Below are 11,892 nucleotides of genomic sequence, written 5' to 3'. Positions count from 1 at the left end.
TTTTTTTTAATTTTTTTTTTATTTTAGTATGTATGAGATCATTTATTACTATTACCTATTGCCCACAACTGTGTGGCAGATTGTAATATCTATCACTTTATATATCTTATCTTATACATATCTCCTTACCTATATAATATTATATTTCATCTTTCCCTGTTATCAATCTGCTAAGGTCTAATTCCATCTTATCAATCAACTATTTTTATTATTCAATTCATTGTTATTTACACTTCCATATTTGTTAGTTTATTATTTCTTTTCAATTTTATATTTCTCAGAATGATAGTTGTTACCTCTTTTTGCTTTATATCCCTAATGAAGACCTGAAACTCAGGTCGAAACGTCGGCAAAAATAAATAATTTTTTGTTTATTTGTTTTTTTTTATTTTGTTTTGTTTTCTTGCTGACCGCACCCCCCGACCATCTTCTCCACTTGAATAGTATTGATAGCTTAAAAAACCGGCTCCATCCACATTTTTCTGAAATGCTCTTTTTTCTACTTACATCATGCTCTCGATACACTACACCATACTGCCAAGCGGTAAGGAGCTAAACCAGCTTCTTCTCCGTGAAAATGATGTGTTTGTTACAAAACCGGCTCCATCCAAGTCCCCTTCCCTTGTCGCTATGCTCATTGTGATACATTATTTTAATCATATACGGTTTCACTGGCATGGCGCATGATCAATTATTTTCGTGCCAATTTGTTTTAAATTTTCCTTTTCATATTTCCAACTTTTACAATGGAAAAGTATCCAGATTTGGAAATTGGTCAACCGAGAAACCACAAAAAGCAGTGTGTCAATAAGAGCGAGAATGAAAACACTTTTATTTAAGTTTCTGAACAATAATTATTCATTAATTTTTTAGTGCGATGGATTTTTTAAATTAATATTACCTTGTATTCTAATTCAAGTTTTTTTTTTTTCAAATCATCGTTTTTTAATTAAAATTACATAGAACTGTCCCTATTTTTCTACTTTTACGTATATTCACCTTTTCACTTGAAATTCCTGGTTTTAAAAAACTAAATTAAAACAATATTTATGATTGTCTCCAGTAGTATTATACAGTGTACTGTATTGAACATGGCGGTGAATCAATCAGTTTGGTGCAAAACCAGCTCCTTCCGAAATTTAAATTTAAATTCCCATAAATTATAAATAAAATTACTGAAGTAATAGTGAAACTACGGTGAAATAATCATGGACGTTAGATCTTTCCATAAAAAATAACAAAAAATTCTCAAAACTGATCGGCATGTCAATGGGAAGTTTTTTCTAAAAATTTGTATTTCCGTCGAAAACTCGAATTCGTAATTTATCCCGATCACAATACCTTCCCTTATAGCCGTGTCCCAGCAGCCTAAGCGGAAGGTCGGTGACTGGTGTTTTTCCTTTTCCTTTCACGTGCTTTCGTGTTTACTCAGCTTGAGTTGGTGCCGTCTGAACTTCAGTATTTCCTTCAGACCCGACACGACGAAGGTTATCGACATAGCTTGGTGAATGTTGGTGCTCTTTTTGATAAGCGTTTATTACGGCAGTGTTGTTCTGTTAACGTTTTTTTTTTCTAGTTGTACATGGTAGGGTTAGATTGGGCAATTTGAGTTTTAAACCCGCGAGTTAGTAAGTTCACTAGGGTAAACTTGTGAGTGAAAAAGGACACTGTGAAAATTAGTGATCAAATAGGTCTAGAGGTTAGGCCCAACGGTCATATTATAGAAAAGATGGAGACGAGAGAAGCTGAAGAAGAAACATATTTAAAGATATTAAGGTCTAATGCCAAATGGGGTCCGCAGAATCTGAAGAGGATGGATATAATTCTGAACTCCAAAAAAAAGAATTTAATTCAGGAGAACCTGAGAGTTTATATTAAAAATACTGACAGGAACTAACGCACAAAGGTTCAGAACTACCTCAACGGTAAACTTCAGTATCTTCTTGATGTAATTGAAATCATGCATGAGAAAACAAAGGAATGTCTGGAAAAATTTGAAAATGTTTCTACCAATGTTCTTGTCCAAAAGGCTGTAAAAGAGATGCTCGCTTCTCCAAGTGTCCATCCAATCATAACCCAGATTATTGTTGAGCAGTCTGTGCCAAAACTTATAGAAGGATTTTCAACATCTAATCGATGACTTGCAGCTATAGAACAACCGAGGGAAATAAAAGAAGCAGCGGTTGAATGCCCCAGTGATATATTATCTGATCCTACGCTTTTCACTGAGGTCAAAAGAAAAATAAATTAGAAGAAAGTTGGGGGGATAAATCGAATAAGTGAGCAAGCTCAATCCGAGCAGGTTCCGCTGAACGATTTGGAGGCGCGTGCCGAATAACCGAGAAGTCGGTCCCCACTCCATTGGTAAATGACGATCTTCGGTCGCTTTCGTCCACTGTAACTAGGAATGGCTTTACTAAGAAGTGAATGCTAGAAGTGCTCCCCTTGGTAAGGTTCCAACTATTAGAAATGGGACGTGTCGATGGAGGGTGGTGGTCGATGACCTATAAAGATCACCTTGACACCCCTCGCTGAACAAAGTGCTAGGTTTATGGGCACACCAAGTAAGGAGGAAGCTGTGGTTTTTATATGGAGTGCAGCAAGGCTGCCCCGAACTGTATTAACTGTGTGCGAGCAAATGCACCCTTGAACCAAAGGAAGCACAGTACGAGTAGTCGAGATTGTCAAGTGCACTTAAAGTGGGCCCAAGAAATAGCAAAATCCACTTTCTAAACGTTGAACAGAGGGAACTGCTCCTCCCTGTCATGTTGCTGCTCTTTGACATATCCTCCGCCTTTGACAACGTCTGGTGGCCCCTCTTGCTCCAGCAGTTGCAGAAATATGAAGCCCCAGAAACTTATACGACCTGATTAGCTGCCTCGAGGACAGACGTGTGAAGATTAAAGGTATCCTTTATGAAATAGAACCTTCCATTGAGAGGGAATGCCCTCAGGGCTCAGTACTTGGAAGGCAATTCAGCCACGGTTCACAGCCACTGGTTAGGTCCAGAAGGACATCACCAAAGAGTGGAACCGGCGTTGGATGACAAACCCAAAAGGTGCTACCTTAAGGAAATATTTCCCAACCGTTCGATAATGGATGGAAACAAAGTGGGTCCTCCTAGACTACTGGCTCTCTCAATTTCGCATGGGGTATGTGGGATTTCAAGCCAAGCTAGACCCCCCCCCCTCCCATGCCCTAGTTGTTGTGTTCCGGAGACTGTCGAGCATCATCATAGACTATATCGCCTTTGATGCATTACGGGCCAGATTGCTGAGGGAAACCGGACTCTGCTCCCTCACAGAGAACCACTTCCCTCAGTTTATAAGCGAAGAAAACTACCCGCATTACAAAGAATTTGTATAAGGGTGTAAAACAATTATTGGACCAAGTCACTTCAATCTTCGTCAAAGAAAAAGACCAGCTCCTGGAATGCCTGCGGACGGAACACGCGCAGAAGACTGAAAACTAATAAAAACTGTACCTGAACCATTAAAATTGTAAATTGATTTATTAGCAGTAGTTTGAAGATGGAGAAGTAACATCGAACTGCTGCTACACACCTTTATTGCTTATAAGGCAGGGGAAGGTGGAAATAAATAATCTTATAGTACAAGAACCTAAGAGGAGTAAAAAGGCAGTTATTTTAACCCAATTTTTTATTACTTTAATGTAAACTACGTATAATTACTGCCAAGTATATGTAGGGGGAATACAAAATGGCGGCTATTAAGAAATTAATTTATTTTTATATTCTGAGCTCTATATCTTTAAAACTACCCACAACACTAGCAAAAAGAAGAAAAATAATAGATTATTTATTTTTGTACCTTTATTTACCACCACCCGGACCATACAGTACAAGAGCCAGAGAGAAAAAAGGCAATAATTTCACCCCAATTTCTGATTACTTCAATAAAAACTATATATAATTACTGGTCTAAATTGATGAGTCTGCCAAGTATAGGTAGGAGGAATAAAAACTGGCAGCTGTTTCAAAACGTTAAAAAAAAATTTTTTATTCGGAGTCCTATATCTTTAAAACTATCCACAACATTAGAAAACCTAAGAGATGGTCATTTAAAGTAGAGTGAATTTGCTAAAACATAAGCCCTAATAGAGCTATTTACGTTCAATAGTTCTCAAAATATAGCTTTTTAAAAACAACATTTTATAAAAGATTCACTGATTAATCAGTCGTTAGTGAATTTATTTTGAGAAATCTGTATCTCAAAAACCATTCAACGTAAAAATGTCTATTAAGACTAAAATTAAATCTAATTTAATGTACTAATAAAGCAGTTTATTACGTTAATCTTCGTAGGAGTAGTAGTTTTCATGATATTTGATAAAATAAATTCACAAAGTGTTGATTTCTAGTCGTTTCGACAAACATTTTGATTTAAGAAAAATATATCTGAGGTACCATAAGACGTACAGATGTCAGATCTCAAATTAAAGCTACTATAAAGTAGTTTATAACGTTTATCTTTGTAGGAGTAATCTTTTTTTTCTAGAAGCATTAGACTTACAGATGTCTTCCAGCACTCAGAATAAATCTAGTTAAATGTGATATAAAGTAGTTTATTAAAATATATTCGTAGGGGTAGTACTTTTCATGATATTCCAATATATATATATATATATATGAATTTTACACATGAAATTTTGTCCTTTCATTTAGTGATTATCTGAATGGATATGGAATAATTGCCTCTTTTTACCCCGGCACTTGTACTATTAATATAGATTTCATATACAGGAAACTGAAAGTAAAAAAAATAAAGTAATATGATTTAATTATTATGATATAAATAAATTATAAACAAACAATTATCTTTTCTCTCATATGTCACTTCCTTCCTGCATGCGGTTGAGATTATCAGATAATGAAACAATACATCACGGAGGAGGACACTTAATATTTCTATTGTCCCCTCATTATTTAATATTAGCTTTCCCAACCTTTTTTTAGTTCTACTTATTAAGGCCAGTTTAAATAATAATATTTTTATTGGAAACAGATAGTTGGCCGTACGATGAAGATTGTGGGAAGATAGTCCGGGTGACAGTCAATAACTGTATCAAATTAGAAAAAAAAAACTATTTATTATTAACCGACTGAAATAGTAAAAAAAATATTAATTTTAACCAAATAAATAGTTTATATTATTTTGGTTAACAATAAATGGTTTTTTCTACCATTATGGTAGGTTTGGTACCGCCACCCCGACTATTTTTCTACAATTTATCCACGTCAGAATTTGTCTAATTTACAACTTCTTAGTTAATAATTCTCCTCTAACTTTAAATATTTATCGCTTTCCATAAATGACTTTCTAATCAACAAAAGGGTTTACTCGCTTCGGCAACAGAGTTGGGCAATAAGCAATCACAATTACTTTCCTATCACTGTAACTTGGAATGTATTACCCGACTCCGATACGGCAAAAACCTGTTTTATAAAGACTAAAATATAAAAATGACATTAAGTCTATGATTGCGCGCTGGTCTATAAATTTATTAACATGTTATGGTTTACTTATATGTTTTCGAAGATACTGTCAATATGTATATATATATATATATATATATATATATACATAATTTATTTATTTTTTTTTAGAACTGTATGCAACCAGTAACCTTGTTATTAGTCATAAAATGACATGATATAAACATGTAGAGAATCTACTCATTGATAGAACTGTAATAACATTTCTAGAGAAGAAGTTCTTTGGGTCATGTTCTTTTCAGAATCCTAGGAATATTATCATGTAATGTAGGAAAAGCTAGATTAGAAACAAGTGGAATTGGGTGGTTGGGAATCTTATCATGGAAGTAAGTATTTGTATCTAGTTCTGGCCACATTGGGAACATATGGAACATTGAGGTCCTGATAGATGACTTGATTTGTGACGAAGTAAGGAGCATTAAGGATTTTGGACTGTAAGGATTGGATACGAGAGGAATTCTATGGTCCTTGGGGGCTCCTTATTATAGTCATGTAGATCAGTCTTTTTTAATGGATTGGAAGCTTAGACGGTTTGTCTAGTAAATGTTGGAATGTCATTCTACATTTAACAGTCCTATTAACAGACTTTCAACCATGTTAAATGTTATATTATTTTAACATGCCAAAAGAAGGAAATATTTCTCCATTTGACATAACTTTTTCCATTTAAAAATTTTTAACATATTTAACGAAAGATCATAAATTATAAATATTTAAATAAAAACATCCTTTTTCACAAACTTTATGCTAAAATTATTACTGGTTTTATTAATCATAACTAGTATTCCTTCACGTCTGTGCTTTATTTAAAGGAAAATATAATATTGCATATTACAATCAAGAATATGTAAAAGTTAAATTAAAGCAATAATTTATCTTTTATTGTAATTGCAAACATGGGCGAATAATTCTTAATGGATTATTGTTATAATATAGAATGGAATTGTTATTATGGTACATAGAAGTTCAACAATACTAATCAATTCTTTACTAGTTCATTTGGTATCTTGAGGATGACTTTAATATATTCGTAACTAAATATTATTTTATCAATTTTAATTTATATATATACCATAAAATTATTGTGAAGAATAAGAACTCATAGTAGGTATTATTAAATATTTATTTAATTTATTATTTACATTAATTGTATTAATTATTTACATATTTTAGGTCAAATATTCTAATTTATCTGATAACAAAATAATTTAAAATTACTAATAAAAATAAGTAAATAATATTTATAACAATAAACAAATTGATAAAATAATTAAACTTTTGCATGGAACCATTTTATTTATTTTTTCTTATTTTCTGAAACCGTTGTAGTTTTGTGATAAGAGATTTCTCCTATGGAAAGATTAAATTTTAATTTTTCTTCTTAAAAAGAATGAACATCTTTTCTTTTTTTTATGGTAAAGTTGCAAAATACTTTTTGTTTTTGTATTAATTTTTTTGTTTTATTTAATAAACTATGTTGGTATTATATCACTTTTATCTTCTTTTTTTTCCGGTGATAATCGGACCCGGGTAAATCCGGGAATGGCTCGGCATAAAAACAACTAAAAATGTACTATTGCTCAGTTTTGATTTGATTAAAATTTTAGTTTAAAATCAACGAGTAAACATCTATTCGTATTTTTAGACGCATCTTTAATGGAACAAAAGTTTATTTATGTTGAAAATTCATGATTAATAATTGTAATCACTCTTTTAGCCCAATTTTATTCTCAAACTGACTAATATCAACTCTCATAGGCATACTTGTCAAAATGTAAAGTATACTTACAGCTTTATAGGGACACTCAGAATGCATAGACTGCACCATTGCTTTGTATATGACCGGCATGACTTGCTTCATGGAGGTACAGAACGTTGGGAATTCCATCGTCAAGAAGTGAGGTCTCCAGGCTCCGTCTTCAAAAATTGCGCACTCCAATACTGCCTGAAAAATAAATTTTAAAAAAATATTCCCAACCAAAAGATGTTTATAAATAACATAGTAATAAATAAATAAATAGCAATTAGATAAATGTGTGAGATATTTCTTTATTGATATTTAGTTTATAGTAACATTGAGGGTAGCTGTCCATAAATTGCCACCTATATCTTATTAACTTTTAACAAAGAGTTTTGAAAAGATAACGATTGTTTGTAAACGTTTACCACTCTCTGAGGATCTCTATTCCCTAATATAGAAGATTTTTCAAAATGGCTTCCGTATATCTTTAGGTTCATTTCCAATAATTCCTAAAATATTGAAGCTGAAATATTATAGGCTAGTTACTTAACTAGCACACTTGTGCATTTAACGATGCTTCGATTTCATCTCTAATAGAGTTCTTTATTGTTTAAATAAAATAATTTGTATGCAAGTTTTTTTTTCTTTTTTTTATTTATAGTAATTTACAACTGTACAAAAAATACAATAAGTAAATATGTGGAATGTTTCAAACACTTAAAAATCATGGAAAGGAACCACCTATTGGTGGTACTTCAAACATTAATTTAAATTAGAAAGTCCCGTGGCCATGTTCTTTACAGACGCCTCGGAGGATTATCAGGGATTGTTAAGGATGAAAGATTAAGAACTAATTGATTAGGATGGGTAAGGAGATTGGAATAAAAAGACGCATGTCTATTTTGGGCCACATCTACAACGATAGGATGTTAAGGTCTTTGGAAGATTTTATTTGTGACGTAATAAGGAGCACCAAGGATTTTGAATTGTAAGGATTGGATGCGGTAGGTATTTGATGGTTTGATAGAGCCACAGAGCTCAATTCCATATGTCCAAATTGGTCTGATTACCATAGGATATATTAATTTTTTGTAGTGAATGGGAAGTTTAGAGCGTTTGTCAAGTAGGTGTTGTAGAAATTGAAATCTACGAGCAGTTTCTTGTCGTTTCAGTCTTGTGTGTGGATTCCAATTAAGTCTCTGGTCAAGATGGAGTCCTGAGTAGCGAATCTGTTCAAAAGGAATATTTAAAAAGAATAGTGTAGGACAGGAGGTCAGAGATTTACGACGGAAAGTAAAGGTGATTTGGTGGCATTTATTAGGATTAATTTTGATTCTTCAGTTTTAACACCATTCTTCAATGAATGTTATGTCTGTGATGCATTAGTAAGGTCTTTGTTTACAGACAGTACACGTAGCGTATGTTGTTAGGACTGTGTTAGGGTGGGTTGGCATATCAGCTGTATAAAACGTATAGAGAATGGGACCTATGAACACCGGCGGACTGAGAAAAGAGAGATGAGTAGGCTAGGTTATGATTTACTTTAAAGATTCTATCAGAGAGGTTAGAGCTGATTAAAAGGAAATGTATAGGGGGAAGGAATTGACGAAGTTTATAGAGCAGACCTGGATGCCAGACTCGATCACAAGCTTGTTCAACATCGAGGAAGACTCCCGTGCAGTACATTCCCCGCTCCAATATGAACGATATGAAGACTCGATGACACTGATGTATGCCCAAGTTAAGTCTCAAAACACTTATTATTTATTTAACTGTCTATCGTTTCGGCCAACCTGGTCATCCTTAAGGATAATTTTAAATTTATACATCACATCCAATAATTTAAAAACTTTTTGCAGGCTAAGAATAGCCAACATAGACTGATTTTATTGTTTAAATTTTAAATACGACAATTTAAAAAAAATTGCAGGTTATTCTGCCCACGTCATTTAATCACCCTATGTCATCATTTTTCCATTAAATTTTAAAACTATTAATTAAATATTAAGTTCAATCTCTCATAATAGAGTTATTGATTGGAGAAGATGATCGGGGGGTGCGGTCAGCAAAGAAACAACATAAATAAACAAAAAAATATTTATTTATGCCGACGTTTCGACCTGATTTTCAGGTCTTCATCAGGGCTATAAAAAACAAAAAAGACAACAACCATCATTTAGAGAGAAAAAAAGTTGATTAATAACTATGGGCAAAGACAGTAGTAGATTGATTACATTATTATTTATATACATATAAATGTGAGTTATAAATAAATGATACAGTGGAAAGAATCTATTCACTACATATTTATACATTTTAATATCTTTTGGCTCTCATAGTTTTATATTTAAATCTTTTTATATGTTTTAATCTCTTATTAACTATTTGATCTCAACGTTCGTTTTTTGACCGTTGGATTTCTGTTTATCTACCGTCTTTGTCGACATGCACTCTAACCCCTATCCTGCAATTTCAAACAGTTTAGCAGAAATCTCTGCCTACAACTGTAGGTTATTTTTTTCTCTCTTATCTTATCTCTTCATTTCCTATTCTCCATATTTCTTCTTATTTTTTATAACATTGTTTTTACATACTCCCCGTTAATATATCCGTTTTTACATTTTACACACCTTTTAATGTTCGTTTTTTTCTTTTTCTTTTTTTTACTCTCACATTGACTATTTTATCTCTACCATCATTTGACTTTCTATTCATGTAACGCCTTTTGCCGACCTGCACTCTAGCGGCTTTTCCTGCAATTTATATCAATGTAGCCTGTATTCTCTTTCTATACCTTACCTAACCTTCCTCTCGCATTTCTTACTTTCTTCATTCCGCTTTCTCCTTTTATTTCTTCTAATCCCCTGCTCTTTCCTTTTACAATATTTTTTTATTTTTTTTTTTTTTATAAGCTCCATTATTAATTTAACTAATTCTTTATAGATTCTTTCCACTGTATCATTTATTAATTACTCACATTTATATGTATATAAATAATAATGTAATTAATCTACTACTGTCTCTGCCCATAGTTATTAATCAACTTTTTTCTCTTTAAATGATGGTTGTTGTCTTTTTTGTTTTTTATAGCCCTGATGAAGACCTGAAAATCGGGTCAAAACGTCGGCATAAATAAATATTTTTTTTTTATTTATGTTGTTTTATACATTTTAATATCTTTTGGCTCTCATAGTTTTACATTTAAATCTTTTTATATGTTTTAATCTCTTATTAACTATTTCATCTCAACGTTCGTTTTTTGATCGTTGGATTTCTGTTTATCTAACGTCTTTGTCGACATCCACTCTAACCCCTATCCTGCAATTTCAAACAGTCTAGCAGAAATCTCTGCCTACAACTGTAGGTTATTTTTTTCTCTCTTATCTTATCTCTTCATTTCCTATTCTCCATATTTCTTCTTATTTTTTATAACATTCTTGTTACATACTCCTCGTTAATATATCCGTTCATCAAGTGTCATCGAGTGGTCATATACTTCACATACTGGAATCTTCTCACGGGAGTCTTCCTCGATGCTGAACAAACTTTTGATCGAGTCTGGCATCCAGGTCTGCTCTATAAACTTCGTCAATTCCTTCCCCCCTATATATTTCCCTTTATTTTTTTGTTTATTTGTTGTTTCTTTGTTGACCGGACCCCTCGATCATCTTCTCTAATCAGTAATCTCTCTATCAGTAATCTCTCTATCAGTAATCTCTAATCAGTAACGATCTACACCTCATAATAGTGTTATGTTAAAATGTAATTAAAAGTTTTTAAATTTATTGGAAAAGTGATTTATTGGATAGGGTGATTGGACTGAAATTAATGACCTAGGGAGAATAGCCTGCGAAAAGTTTTTAAATTGTTGTTTTTATCATTTAAACCATAAAATCGGTCTCAAAAAAGTGAAAAAATTGTATGTAAATGTTCAATAATTTCTGAGATAGAAGGTTTTCCAAAATCATTTTTTGTAGACATATGCCAAAAAGCATATTTGCCAAAAAAATCATCAGTTTCTGTGTGTTGGTCGGTTGCAAGAATAGTTCATTTCTCCTTTTTATCCAGAGGTGAAACCATCACATCCACATCGTACTACAGTGATATTAAAATAATGCATCAAAAAACTACCTCATTGGTTAATCGGAAGGGACCTATACTGTTATATGACAAAGCAAAACCTCATGTTTCACGACATATAGTGAAGGAACTAAACGAGCTGTATTACGACGTCCTTCCACACCCACATTACTCGCAAGACTTACTTCCAACAGATTTCTATCTCTGTTGTCCCATATGTGGTCATATGGTTGCTTGATCAGATGGTTACTTGATCATAATTATTTAAACATATCAATATATATCACAATTAAATAACCTTTCCTATGAAAACTGACAAGTCATATGCAATGGCCCAATATAAATAATTTTAATTTGTATTGCTCGGTAAATATATTTATATATAGGGTGTTTTTTTGAGCCCGATAGAACTTGAAATTGTAAAAAATAACACAAAAAATTAAATTGTAATCAAAAATTTTTTTTTATTCGAAAGATCAATACGTGACATTAACATTTGAAAATGATTTCGGGCATATGGGCACCGCGGCTGTTCTTGACGAAGCGCATTCTGGAC

General features: G+C 32.6%; 1 protein-coding gene across 1 annotated transcript in view; it reads right to left on the bottom strand.

Moving 5' to 3' along the window:
* The window catches only part of LOC106682473 (uncharacterized), a 14,973-nt gene that overhangs the window by 1,847 nt on the left and 1,234 nt on the right, over positions 1–11,892 (bottom strand). Inside the window, exon 3 of the mRNA XM_014423356.3 lies at positions 7,305–7,460. Within this exon, the coding sequence (XP_014278842.1) occupies positions 7,305–7,460 (156 nt within the window). The remainder of the gene's footprint in view (positions 1–7,304; positions 7,461–11,892) is intronic.

The sequence above is a fragment of the Halyomorpha halys genome, unplaced genomic scaffold (assembly GCF_000696795.3).
Source record: "Halyomorpha halys isolate HHAL.00 unplaced genomic scaffold, Hhal_1.1 Scaffold24.1, whole genome shotgun sequence".
NCBI classification, from domain to species: domain Eukaryota; kingdom Metazoa; phylum Arthropoda; class Insecta; order Hemiptera; family Pentatomidae; genus Halyomorpha; species Halyomorpha halys.
The sequence above is the reverse complement of the archived record's forward strand: the minus strand, read 5'-3'. Positions and strand labels throughout refer to the sequence as shown.